Here is a 15274-nt window from a genome sequence, read left to right on the forward strand (position 1 = left end):
TTAAAAACATTACACATTGCTACCGATATCAACTTATAGACAAAAGACTCACTTTTTTAATGCTATGTGAGCTTATACAAGTAAAAATAATAAAATAATCACTTTGATTTGTATTATTCTTATTTGTAAGTCACTTTATAATTTTCTTACACTACATTTTGAATAAATGTAAAAAGAACTTCATAACTATTTCATTTACATCAAGCTTTTTTTGACTACTGTTACTCAAACATCGTATCTGTTTCCTCAGAGACAAACCATGAACTTCTCTCAGAGATGTTGTTTTTAACTATTGCAGTCGTGAGTGAATTTTGTGGCTAGTTTGCTTTAAAGATATTAAATTATGCAGGTTGTGGAGAGAGACCACTGCATTACGCTGGAGAACCACCGACAGACCCGACCACAAAAACACTGATGAGGACAGTACTGAAACATCTCAACCATATGGAGAACTGGAGTCCTTTAGATTATTCAGAAAGCTTATTTTTCATCTCTACTTTCAGCTTTCTCCATCCAAACCACATATATGTTATGAATGATAAATGGTGGCCGGCCTTTATTTACCGATCTGTCGTGCACTGTTAGCAATGCACATTAAAACTTGATTCTGCAGCTTTATGCTCGTCTACAGACACAAACTGGGTCAAACCGCGAATGCAGACAGAGAGTTCGAGACAGAAGTCCATAAAGTAAAGGGACATTTCTGACTGTGACATTAAATTTCACTCCAATACTCAACTGAATAGTTCACTCAAAAATGAAGCATTTATTCACCTTCATGTCAATCCATCCACAAAAGACATTTAACATTAGTGTTAAAATTTAAAATTGCACTGCATTGCTTGTAAAAAATGCGAGTTGTTAATATCTGATTATTATTATTATTAATAAATCAGCATTATTAATAATATATTTTAATTAAATATATATTAATTTAATTTTATTTCATTTTGAAGCAACTAATTTAATTTATTTTATTTTAATTCAAATACAGTTTTATTTGAATGGTTAAACATTTTTTGCACTGCTTCAGGCAATATTTAATTTCATTTAATTATTTAATTATGCACTGCTTTGGGGAATATTTAATTCATTTTAATTTATTTTATTTTATTTATGAATAAACTATCACATTAATGTCCAAATTATGTGTTAAATGTTAACACTTTTTTTGCACCACCTTGGGCAGGATTTATTTTATTTTATTTCTGAGTAAACTTTCACATTAATATTAAAAGTTAACTAATTAAATTTAATTCAAATTTTTTGCACTGCTTTACACAAAAATTAAATTAAATTAAATTAAATTAAATTAAATTAAATTATTTTATTTTATTTTATTTTATTTTATTTTATTAAGTTTATTTTAAACTTCTTTGCACCACAGTATTCATACTGCTTTGGCAATACGAATGTACAGGTCCTTGCTATTGGCAATAAAGCACATTAAACTGAAAGTAAACTCAGAAACAAGTCCATAAAGTGCTGTGATAAGGCTGCTTAAGTTTCCATCAGCGACTTTAAATTGCACTCCGGCCCAATTAAGCAAACTGTCCCAGTACGGCGAGACTGAAGTGTCTCGACTTCTCCTTAATGGACTGTACCGGGCCAGTTTCCTAATTTGGACCCACTTGAGCTTGTGCCAATAGCAGGGGAGGCAGGAGGGGCCTGTGCCTGATTGTACTGCCCCAAGGCATCCCTCCTAGAGAATATATATATCTGCCTCTCTCTCTCTTGTTCATCCATGTGTGTGTGTGTGTGTGTGTGTGTGTGTGTGTGTGCGCGCATGCATCGCTCTCCCCTCATAAAACACTCGAACGCACATCAGCGGCCGCCTCTGGAACGGAACATGACACAGACGCACAGCAGGTAAGTCAAGCCATTATCTGCGGATAAAAGTTATTATGACGTAAGAGTTTAGAGCAGATTAACCACTTTATGTACAGTTTGTGTGATTGTTATGCATAACTGAAATCATTCTGTGCCTGAACATCTCAAATGCAGCGGTGTGCATCAGAATATGAACTGCTGACAATCAAATGAAAATGTCTCGATTAACTTCATTTAAAAGAAGCTGTTTGTGTTGATATTATGTGACAAATGTGACATGTTATGTGATATAATCCATACGATGGATAATGCATTGCATGCTACTAAATGTGTAAAATGAGAATTCACATGGTTCACGTGCATTATATAGTTTATAATATCCAAGGTTTTGATTAAAAAGTTTGAGTAAACTACACTTGAAATACAAAGTAAAATTACAAAAGTAAATTTGAAGCAAAACTGTATTATTGAGAAGTTTTTTTCTTTTCTTTTTTATTTTAATAAAACGTTCGGGCCACATTGTCATATTTATGTTGGGGCAAGTTGACACATGGGATTCAAAAGCTGAAACTGCATCAATTTAAGTACAATTTGTTATCTTTTTCTGCTGTTTTATTGATTGTTTTGCATGTTGTACTTGTTTTTCTGTTTAAATTTTGCTATAAAAATGTATCATAGGCTGTTGAATGGTAGGTTCCAATGTGACAACTTACCCCATATAGTGTCCCGTCATGAAAGGTCAACTTGGGTTCAATGAACTGTATCTTTTTCTATAGGCAATAACAGCTTTTTATAGGAAAGTATGCATCTACGCAAAAAAAAACGTTTTAAAACAAATCTAGCCTTACAAATATTTATATATGTTATTTTTTAAATCAATTAGACAGAGTGACATTTTCAAGTTAGACATTGTCTTTTAACATTAAATGTCGACTAATTTTTTTAAATCAAATATAATATATTTTTGATATTGTTTATTTTCTAGATCCTTCATCAAGAGTCAAATTGAGAAAACTTCATGCGTCACGATCCAACTCATTCTGCTGAACTACTGTGGAGGTACGAGCCACACATACACACACACAGTCTACACAAAATGACAACACATCCACAAAAATTCCCAACAACAATGATCTATTTCATCTAAAACTTTCAAATGCATTACATGCCAATATATCTTAGACAGACCATTTGCTTTTCAATCAATCATCAGTTTTGTTCGCTGCTGTTGCCCTGTGTTTATGTGTGTTATCAGTTCTTGGATTTGTCACAGTATGTCGATGCTTTTAGCAAGCGTCCCTATTGAAGCAAGACAATACATATTTAACACACAGCGATCAGAGTGTTCATACGAGTGTCATTGACCAGCATCCTGTGGGTTCAGACCCAGAGGGCCTTGAAACTGACAGACCACAAAGAATGTCCCGCAGTGAGAACAACTCTAAAATAATTTTATTGATTAACGCTAACAGCAGCGTTTGATGTCCAGTTAAAACCAGAGAACGGGTCGAGGAGGGGGGACGTAACCGCAATATGACCGAAACACACACACACACACACACATACATATACAATATGTTCCTGTAAATGATGCAAAAAAAAACACTGTTAAAACACTGGCAGGATTTGCAGACAGACAGATTGCAGCAGATGGTTGCAGATGTGATTTCATTCTTTCTTTGAGTGTTGTAATAGATGAAAGTTTGGTGAAATTCATCACCACTCGTCTTCTTTAAACCAAAATGACTCGGGGCTCTCATTGTCTCAACACCCCGAGATACGAACACCAAAACTCATGCCTCACAGCGGGACATTTCATCCTCCCCTTCATTTCCTGCCTGTAATCTATTTCATTTCTTCATTTTCTTCTCTTTTACTGCTCTCTCTTTCCACCCGAAGCAAAATGCCAGGAGCAAATAATAAATAATCAAGAATAACGCGTATTTTTATCATAACAGAGAGGCATTTGAGTGATATCTTAGTCTCTTGTGGGTCTCTTTTAATTATGCCATAATTTAATTGCTTTTACTGTGTCCTATTCTTAATGCATTTATTAATAACAAAAAAAATATTAGTTAAATTACATCAAATTGCACAGCAGTTTAGTTGGTCCTTTCTGTAAAAATGAAATGTTTTGTTTAAACTCTTTTCTATTAAAACAGAAGTTTAAGAGGAAAAAGTAAAATAACTTTAATAAAATTCTATTTTATATCATTTTAATAATAATATAATTGTATATCATTTTTGTTCAAGTTAAGGTTTTAATAGACTTCTGATTGTTAACTGTTAAAATATTTAGAAACTTATCTAAAAAAAATATTTTAAACAAATAAACATTTGAAATGTTTTTCGATGTCTTTAAAAAGACATTTTATGTATATTTATTTACTGTAAAATATACATTATTTTTCATTAAAAAAAAAATCTGTCAATTAAATAAATATCTGTCAGAGCAACAAAAAAAAGATTATTTTTTAATTATTAAAGATTATTTTTCATTAAAGATTATTATTTTTGTTGCTCTATAAAAACTATTATAAAATTTAAATATAATAAATTAAATTTAATTAGTACAATTAGATTTGGTAACACTTTATTTTAAGGTGTCCTTGTTACACATGTTACATGTACTTACTATTATAATAACAATGAATTATGCATAATTACATGCAAGTAACCCTAAGCCAAACCAAATCTTTACCCTAACCATATAGTAAGTACATGTAGTAAATTAATATTATTCAGCACTTAAATGTATAATTACACTGTAACAAGGACACCTTAAAATAAAGAGCAACCTTAGATTTATATTAAAAACAATTCTGTTCATCTTACAGAGTTTTTAACTTGTTCATTAGAGGCCTTAATGCATGCTTTTATGTAATAGTTTTGCATTAAAATGGCATTAAAAAAACATGAATTGTAAAAGTGCTTTAAAATGAAAAAACAACACTCGACTTAATAGTAAAACATTATATTATATAAAGTAAATCTCTAAAATAGTTATGCTTTCACATTTAAAAAAAAAATTTAACTTAAAGAATTAAGTTTTACTCTTATTTGATTCATTCAAATGTAGGATAAAAGGAATTCCTACTTTGACTGTAGAAGACAAAGAAAGTGTGAAACACAGAGGTTGTAGAAGATAAAAAACTCCACAGGAATGACGAGATACGGTGTAATGTATGAGAGAGACAGATGACGGCCGTGGACGGACTGATAGAGCGGGTAAAAGAGCAGTCAATCTGCCTTGACCCACATTCCTCCGCTAACGATGCCCCGCGGGCGTGATGCCAATCTCTCATTAACACACATACACGCGGGCAGCCTCGCGTCCCTCTGCCCTTTGTCAGGATGTGCCTACAGCTGACCTTCAGGGTCCTGCTGTAAATACTACAGTGAGCATGAGAGCCGCACACAGGTGCAGCCGCCTCCAGAAACACACACACACACACACCTCGCCGCTGTAATGAAGGGTGGCAGATAGAGGACTTTCGGCACTTCTGAGAAAACCAAAACGTCTCTCATCATCTCTTCCCTTTGCTATGTGAAATCAAAACTGACTCTATGTACTCCTTATGACACGCTCCTGCTCTTATTATGAACGATTCATCAGTGCATATTTGCAATCTTTTATTAAAATGTACTGAAATTACTTTTCGGACGATATCTTAATTTTCAACCACCTGTCATACAGAGACACTTTTCACTACCTAATGAATTTCTAATTAATAAAATTAAGTCCTGTCCCACATTTATTCTCACTGAATGTCCAGTTTCACATTACAAAAGTAAAATGAGTAGCAAACATTTCAGATTTCGTTCAGATTTCAGATGTGTGTTTCAGATTTACTTTACCTGACAATGTTTTATATCTGATTCTGCCCATTAAAATAAATATTGCTAAAAAAAACATTCAATCATTTTACTGCTGTTGTCTTTAATAATACTTTGAATTATTAAATGTAATTTAAAATATTATTAAATTATTAAAATAATATTTTGTTTACCTGCAATAATATTGTAAATCCTTAAATACAATCATTTCATAAATTGTTGATTAATAATATTTTACATTTAAAATTATAACAATTTAAATGTCCAAATGTGAGGTTTTTTAACCTTTTATACTAGAAGCAGCACTATGGACTTTTTTCTTTCTTTTCTTTCTTTTTTTTTCAAAATGCAAAATATTATTAAATTATTAAAATCATATTTTTACCTGTAATAATAGTCCAAATTATTAAATACAAAAATGTAAAATATTATTACAGTAATAAGATTGTTTAATAATGAATTAAATTAAATTAAATTACATTTTTAAATATTATTAAATTGTTAAAATAATAATTTTTGTTTCATAATATTCTAAATGATCCAAGATTATTATTACAATAATATTTCTTTAATAACATTCTAGATTATTAAATATAATTTAAAATATTTTTTAATTATTCAAGTAATAATATTTTAGAATCAAAGATGTAATCATATATTTTCTTGATTTTCTCAACAGCTGAAATCTGATGGCTGCGCTCCCACATGATCCCACTCCTGACCAAACACAAGTTTACATGTTTACACACACAATTCATCCTACAAACACACACTCGGTGCAAACCTGTCCTCAAACACACACATAACCATAAGCACACAAGCTCCTCAGAAATCCAGCTTTGAGAGAAACACGTTTTGGGACCGTTTTCATATCGCACCATGTCGAAGGAAGACTGTAAGGTGGGCTGTAAACACAAGGAACGCAAGCCCAAAAAGCCACACTACATCCCACGGCCATGGGGCAAACCCTACAACTACAAATGCTTCCAGTGTCCATTCACGTGCATGGAGAAATCACACCTGTACAACCACATGAAGTACAGCCTGTGCAAGAACTCCCTGTCGCTGCTCATCGAGTCCGACTGGCCGTATAAAAAAGAGCAGCTCCGGCTCCAGCAGGGAGGCGTTCGCTCACGTAGCCCGACTAAGGGTCACTCAGAGCAGGTCGCGATGTCAGACGAGCCCTCGCATTCGGCGGCGAGTCTGGAGGAGGGTGAGAAAGGAGAATCTGAAAGAGAAGCGGAGATAGACGAAGAGGTTGTGGAGACCAATGCATCGATGGTGATGAGTCACGAATCTGCGGAAACGTGTTCAAGAGGAAGCAAACGACCAAAGCAAGAAGCTGAACTCGTGATGGCCGACGTGTTCTCTCTTGAGGAGCAACTTTTGCGAGCACATTCGGTTGAGGTAGAGTCAAAACTGAGACACTATAGATTGTCCAAAACGTGTCTGTCTGGACCGGCGGCATTGCTTTCGGAGCAATGGCGCATCTTAAGCAACCAGACATCTGGTGCAAAGCCTAAATCGGATCCGGTGGCGTCTTCTCTGCCCTGTTATCCTCCACCGGCGTCAATGGGTCAAATCGAATGCCCTGAAACACCGGGTTTCAATCTGTCTTTGCTTGGTGTTGGATATCCGTTGGCTCCCGGACTCCTTTCATATCTAAACCCAGCACTTAGCTTACCTGCGAGTACGGCGAACACAAGCGCACCGCTGCCGTTCCTGGCATCAACCCATGCACAAAGACACTCAGAGCATCCTTTACTTCCTCCTCACCTGTATTACCCTTTCCTGTGTGAGCACACTTTCGGAGCGACGCCTTCCTCGATGTCCTCCGAGACAGGAAAGCTCATCAAACCGCCAACCGCAAGCCTGCCGCCCCCTTCGTACCCTCCCAAACTCAACCTGTGGAAGGTCCCGGCCCTCCGGCCCACATCCTCACCCGCGGCCTGGCCGTCGCCCTCCTGTTCCTCCCCAGAACCGAGCCACGGCGTAAAGCAGAGGATACTATCGAGGGAAGTGAAGAGCGCCAGGCCACAGGACGCCTACATCAGAGAGCAAAGTCTGAAGAGGGCAGCGGCATCCTTGGACTCCCATAGTGCACCAGGAGAGAAGAAACCAGCTCTTGAGTTTGCCCTCGACTCTTAATAAATTATATTTTAATGTATATTAAAATAGAAAAACGTTATTTTATATCATAATAATATTTCACAATATTACAGATGCCTTGATGAGCATAAGAAACTCCTGTAAAAAACATTAAAAATCATTCTGATCCCAAACTTTTCGAATGGTAGTATATATATATATATATATATATGTTCTATTAAAATTAAAGTCTACTGAAAATTAAAATTCATTTTAAAATTAAAAATTTATATTTAATGTGTATGCTGAATTAATGTGTGTATATTTTTGGCTTTTATTTTTAGAAGACTGTCTTTTGACATATTGTTTCTGCCACTTTAAAACGCAACAAACCATTTGTGTTTCAGTGATTTTACCACAGTTAAACCAGTCTTATGCACCCTGCTTCACGTTTAGCCTAAGAACACCAATTACCAGTGTTGAAAAGCACCGTAAAGCATGACCTCTTGTGCTTATTGCTTTAAAAACTGTTACTACAGCTTTTTATGAGAGAAAATACGATTATAAGGAGTATTTTATGATTTCCAGAGACAGCCATACCAGATATATTGCATCTATATATAAATATATACACCAGAGGCATTTTATCTGGTATGTCTTGCTTGAGTGTTCTCTCTATGTACTGCACGCTCAGGATGGAGTTGATGAATGGTATTTAGATAGAATTAAACGGTGTTTTCACAGCCCCCACAGTGACGTCTCATCCCCGCCGCATATGTCTGAACAGCTGGAAGCGAGACAGAGAGGAATGGAGAGAGACGTGGACCCGGCAGCTGCGCTCCTGCAGGACTTCAGCACGTTACTGCAGGAGTACCAGAACACGGAGCAGCGCGCAGCATCTCTGCCGGAGCAGTGCCACCTGTGGGCGCACCTGGGAAAGATCCGGTCGGAGCTGTCGCACATTCAACAGGCGCTGGAGCACACGGCCCGCTCCAACGAAGGACCGCTCGATCTATCCGTCAAGAAAGACCCGGCGGGAATCACGAACATCGCCGGAGACATTCTAGGACAGACAAAAGACACAGGAGATGAAAACTGCTCTGAGACGGAAGACGACGAGGAAGAGGAGGATGGGAAATACCACAGAGATGCAGTGGAACGAGGAAGCGGTGCTAAAGAAAGGCAGAAGCGCTCTCTGGACGCGCTAATGAAACTGAATCCGTCCCAGCTGCCTGTGGTGAAGACAGAGGTGCTGTCTGACGGTGGGCTGGCGATTCGGCCCGGGACGGCTGAAGCTCTGTGGCACAGCAGAACCACGAAGTGTGAAGCCGACTCAAGTGTCCTTCTCTGCTCCAAAACACCCAACAGACCTCCGTCCATTCAACATCTGGACACGCTTTGTCCGACCAGCCCGTTAACAACCACCGACACAATGGTGTAGCAAACATGAACAAGAAAAATAAACAAGAACTTACATCATTTACATATTTACAATACAAGACAAATATTTGGACGCACTTGACTGAATTTATGTTTCTTTTTTTTTTTTTGAAAGAAATTAATACTTTTACTCAGCAAGGATGCACTAAATTGATCAAAAACAACATTAAACATTTATAATGTTGCAAAAAATGTCAAATACAGTAACTGATCTTTTGAACTTTCTATTCATCAATGAATCCTGAAAAATAAAAAGATATCACAGTTTCCACAAAAAAATGAAGCAGCACAGCTGTTTTCAACATTGATAATAATACAAATATTTCTTGAGCAGCAAATCAGCATATTAGAATGATTTCTGAAGGATCATGTGACACTGAAGACTGGAGTTATGATGCTGAAAATTCAGATTTGATCACAGAAATAAATTAGATTTTAAAATATATTACAATAGAAACCAGCTGTTTGAAATAGTAATACTATTCCACAATATTACAGTTTTTACTGTATTTCTGATCAAATAAATGCAGCCTTGGTGAGCAGAAGAGACTTCTTTTAAAAACCGACCCAAAGTGCACTTTAAGATCTAACACTATATTAAAACACTACACGATTTACTAAATGAACTGCATAAAAGATGATACGGATATGAAGAGTCAAGTACAGATCAAAATGAAGCACCTTATGCCAAAAAGAGCTGATGGAGAAAATAAAAATATGAAGGACAAAATACATGCACTGAGTTAATGATCAAAATTTACATTTAGTGAATTATGATTAATTAAATTGGAATCATTGTACATAATGAATCCAGTTACAGGATGAAACAAACCCTGATTTAAAAAAAAAGGGTTAAGGAACAACAAATGTATTTATTTAATATATTTGTTTGTGATATATTAATTGAATTTTCTGACATATTTGTAACATATTTTATTTATTTTGCATTTATTCACTCTAAAGTGATTTCTTTGCTATAAAGAGATGATTGTTTCACATAATAAAACTGAAGGAAGATACTGCTAATCTCACATTATTGTTTCATCAGTGTGAATTTTGTGTTCATTGAAGATGCATAAAACATCCTGCAATAAAATTATCAAATTATATATTAGCGCTTGTGTTAATATCTTTGCTTCTGGTGGAGAAAATTTTTTAGGTGAAATGCAGTATATGACTGCATAACACACATAATAAACACATCTGGACAGATTATGTGAAAGAGGTTAATGTTTCGGTTAGGAGGGCTGTAGGGTAAGTGTTGATACAGTGGTTACAGGTGTACAGTATTGCTCCTGACGTGCTGCTCTGCTGTGATAAAGGTGAACTGTGACCGTGAGCCGTACCTGAGCAGAAGCTCCTCCACACTGAAAGGTCAAAGCTGCAGGGACGGGCCACACACCCCAAACCTCTCACCCGCTTTCTTGCACATGCATCTGAAAGGTCACCTGCCACAAACACAGGTGTCAAAATGCAGCTGCTGACCACAGACATGATTATTATAATTCTACTGTCAGAGAAGATTTCTTTAATAAAGTCAGTGCACATTAATGTCTCAATTATTAAACATACACATTTAACCTCTGAACAAATCTTTTGTTGACTACAGCAAATGTAAAATAACTAAACTGATTGACATTTGCCAAGATAAATGGTTAGATATATTTCAAATTTCTGATAAGAAAAACCAACACTGGGATGGAAGAATTATAATATGTAACTTAACAGTGACAGGCTTAAAAAAAAACATTTACAAATTATTACAAATAAATAAATAATACATTTAAAAAAGTCTAATAAATTCATAAAAACAACAATACAATCTACGTGTGTTCAGAGTTTTCTTTGTGGGATTAAATTAATAAAACATAAACCCTAATTAGAATATTATTGCTAAATATTTTCTATTGTCTAAAAATTCTATATGAATACATTTTATTAACAAACAAGTGTTCACCGATTTAATAAAATAATTATAGACCAATATAATTTGGTATTGAAGGACCTTTCATAGCTATGACGTCTTCTTCATTAAGTCAGATGGCATGAAATAAAAAATTTAGATAAAATAGATAAATATATCCATACATACATATAATCTAATTTGTTGATTATGGTGAGAAAATATTTTTAACAGACACGTAAAATAGCCTACATGTATATACAGTATCTCACAGAAGTGAGTACACCCCTCACATTTTTGTAAATATTTTATTATATCTTTTCATGTGACAATTCTGTACGTGGCACAAGAACATTTCAACATGCTGTTTATCCACCTCTGGAATATTTTTTATTGTATTAGTAATAGCCCTGGTCTGAATAATAATAATTTGTCTTCACATCCTTCATTAAGGGTAAAGTGAGGTAAATATTGATCATCAATTTTACCTGACTGAATGACTCTTGTGGTGAATATGAGGTTCAATCGCGCCCTCTAGTGGATAGAAAGTGAAGCCGTCCAGCATTTGCTCAAACTCAAATAAACCATCATGTTTGAGATGTATTTTCTGAAAGTATGACATATGAAACGGTTTGTTTAACCAATGCAACATGATATATAACATAATCATCTACGCACTTAACTATACGCACCTGTACATTTCTAAACCTTACCAAGTTTCCCCAAACACATCAATCGCGTCTCATACAGTGGAATTAAAGCAGTCTCCAACCACAAGAGATGACAACCATTAGAGGGTTCAGGTCTTCAGTATTATTGGCTGATAAACGCATTGTTTGTCGTTGTTCAGTGAGCTTGTTATTCCACTTCAGTGCAGCAGGAGATGCAGATACAGATGTTTACCTGCCGCTCAGCCACAATACAGCTCTCGTTTCCGGTGGACGTTCTCAAGTTTACTTAATTTCTTCAATATAAAACATTTAAGCTCTTCATTGACAGTGTTGTCACCATGGCACACAAATACAGTTGATTACAACTAATTTTTTTAGTTGCAAATTGTTGGTTGTGATGGAAATGGCCTACACACACACACACACACACACACAAAACTCTTTCAAAATCATGAACAGACACTGCAGTTGTAATGCAGAGAACTTTTACTTGTTACTATCATTATGAACTATTACTTTTTAGCCCTCACAGCTTTGTAAATCATTAAAACAGATGAACAGATTATAGAGATTAACACAACCGTGTGGATGGCACCTGATCAGAATCAGTTATCTTTCACCACTAGCACATTTCCATTAATCTCATATTTGATGGTGTTCCAGTCAAACACATTTCCCTTCGGCACAGACCGTTCCTGGTTTGAATAAACTGCCTTAATCTGACTGCCTGAGAGAACATGATCCCACATTTTGCTCTAGGCCCGTATTCACAAAACATTTTAAGGCTAAAAGTAGCTCATAACTTGCCAATTTAGGAGAAAATCTTAAAAATAATTTAGGAATTATTTAGGACTCCTAAATGTTTGTTCTAAGAGTATTTCACAAAGAAAAACTAGCTCCTAAATCTGTGAAACGTTAGGAGTAGTGAAGAGGACCATATGGAGCATGTGAAATAGTAGGCTTATTTATACTATAAAATAGCACTGCAGGACTATTTCACCCAAAACTGAAAAATTGTTGAAAATGTATTCACCATCAGGCCATCCAAGATGTAGATGAGTTTGTTTCTTCATCAGAACAGAGAAATGTATCATTACATCACTTGCTCACCAATGGATCCTCTGCAGTGAATGTGAATTTGCAATTCAAATTGAATTCTGCTATGGAGAAAGCGAATGGGATTTTGTGGACTATAGATTGTCATTTTATGACTGACAGTCTAGCTCTGGGATAAGTGAAAAGCATTAAAATATTGTGCATAAATAGACTTGAAAAATGAGCTTTTTAATGAGGAAAAAACCCATGTACATTAAAGAAACATTCCTCATGCGTTATTACTCTTTTTGATACTAAAACATATGTGCTGATCAATCCAATCATTCAGGATGTCAGAAAGGGTCTTCAAAAACATCTAAAGGACTTCTCAGTTTTCACTTAAACAGTCTTTACATCAGAAAGACAAAGAGCAAAATACAGTTTATGGTAGAGTAGCAATGTCAAAAAAACAGCAGGCAAGCTAAAGCAATCCATTACTCCTAATTCCTCGCAGACTTGGGGAAAGAGCAGCTTTCGGGATTCACATTTCACACTACAAAGCAACTTAATAAATGCCAGTTCTGCAATCGCATCTCAATCACATTAAGATTCTGTGCGCCGAACAGTTATCATGTGTGTCCAGATCAGGGCACCAGAATAAAGACTCTGATCCTATAAGCAAGCACACACACTATTATACCGATCTGCACAGCTGTGATGTTCAATCCCCAACAAATCCCCCAAAACACCAATGCATCAACTCCAGCAGTATCAAATAAATGCAGACCTTTACAACATCACCACGACGGATACTCACATACACTTACATCTATTTTTGGACTAAGTAATCTCAGCACTTGTGCCATAAGATCTTGTTCAGGTAATTGACACACGCAGTGTTGTTGTTGTTGTTGACTAAAAATAAAAATATTAAAAAAGTAATTAAAGCTGAAATAAATATAAAATAAAATATAAATATTATAGATTTAAAATGGATATGTTGCCTTAGCAACTAACTGAAACAAATGTTTAATTACCAAAATAACTAAAACTAAATAAATAAAGCTATTTACACAAAAAATGGTGTAGAAACCATTTTCACTCAGAAATTGCTAGTAAATTTCACAATTAATTACACAGAAACAACAAGTCACGCCCTGAATTACACATGAAATTATTAAGTATAAAGGTTGAAACTTGTAAAACATATTCCAATAATCTTTATTACAGTGTCGAAACATTAAAAAAAAAATTATAAATAACAAAAGCACATAACAAAATATCTCAAATTTAAACTAAAATGAACATAGTTTAATTTGTTCAGTCGGGCTAACTTAAAATATAAAAATAAAAGCTAATTCAAAATATTAATAAATGCTATTAATTAAAACTAAAATAACACTGCACATATGTAGTTGTTTTAGGGGGAAAAAATCCCCTGCCATGAACAGTAATGTAAATATACATAAATACTAGTTAGGCTATTTATCATGTAAAATTCCCTTTGACTTCTATTGTTTTTATAATGAGCTGATAATATTTCTATCCTCTAAAACAAAACTTTTTTTCCTCATTTTAAAGCCATTTTCCATGTAAGCCCCATTGGCTTCACCACAAAGCAGTTCTCAGATTCCAGATTTTACTGTACTTGGGGAGACTTGGGGAGATTTTAATTAAGACATTATTTGGCCCATTTTTTAGATCTTTTAACTAGTGAGGACCGTTAAAAGTAACAGGTTTTACTATTGTGAGGACACTTTCTAAACATCGGCCCTCATAATTTTGTCCCCAAAGCATAGCTAAAAAACACATGCAATCCTGCTGCATTCATACTTTTGAACTTGTGCACACAGACTTATCCTTGAAAACTGGAGGAAGGAAAAAGAGAAGTCTGTTTCTGTCTGGTTGGCACAGTTTCAGGTAATCCTGCTAATCTGAACAAGAGGTGCCACTTCACTGCGCAGGACACACAAAAGACCGCAACGTCCCACAATTACACTGTGCTTGCGCTTTGGCAGCCTGACAGAATGTGACAAGCGCTTTCTTCATTGACACTCATTCATAAGTATCAGAGTGTTTCATCAAATCAAAGTGTTAATTCACTGTAGGGCAGCGTGTTAGCATGCATCAGTCATGCGTGTTTGTGTGCACGTTCAGGCAAGGGTTTATCCTTCCTGTACTAGTGAGGGGTCACTCTTGCCCTCAGCTGCAGGGTCAAAGGTCACACACCCCCTCTAATTAATGTTTCCTGTTTAAGGAGGTGTATAAAAACTCCCTGCCCTGGGGAGACACTTTCAGTCACACCGCTCAAGCATTCACACTGCTGTATTAGTGAAGCTTGCCCTTTTATTAGTGCTGATATTTAGGGTTAGTGGTTTGGACAAACCCCAGACCCTTGAAGATTAAACTTTGGTGTGAGAAAATGCCTCCATGTGAATTTATTTTTTTTTTTTTAGTCAAAATAGAGAAT

General features: G+C 35.4%; 1 protein-coding gene across 1 annotated transcript; it reads left to right on the forward strand.

Annotated features, from left to right (window-relative positions):
• Window positions 1–1825: 1825 nt before the first annotated feature.
• LOC107677122 (proline-rich protein 35-like) lies at window positions 1826–7815 on the forward strand. The gene is made up of 3 exons (XM_016471911.1): window positions 1826–1869; window positions 2816–2889; window positions 6347–7815. Exon 3 carries the CDS (start codon window positions 6547–6549, stop codon window positions 7813–7815), a length of 1269 nt encoding a protein of 422 aa, XP_016327397.1. The 5' UTR covers window positions 1826–1869; window positions 2816–2889; window positions 6347–6546.
• The last annotated feature ends 7459 nt before the right edge of the window (window positions 7816–15274 follow it).

Source organism: Sinocyclocheilus anshuiensis, unplaced genomic scaffold, assembly GCF_001515605.1.
Source record: "Sinocyclocheilus anshuiensis isolate Anshui unplaced genomic scaffold, SAMN03320099.WGS_v1.1 scaffold392, whole genome shotgun sequence".
NCBI lineage: Eukaryota > Metazoa > Chordata > Actinopteri > Cypriniformes > Cyprinidae > Sinocyclocheilus > Sinocyclocheilus anshuiensis.

Coding starts and splice junctions, on each gene's coding strand:
- LOC107677122 (XM_016471911.1), top strand. CDS start 6,547: ATGTCGAAGGAAGACTGTAAGGTGGGCTGTAAACACAAGGAACGCAAG.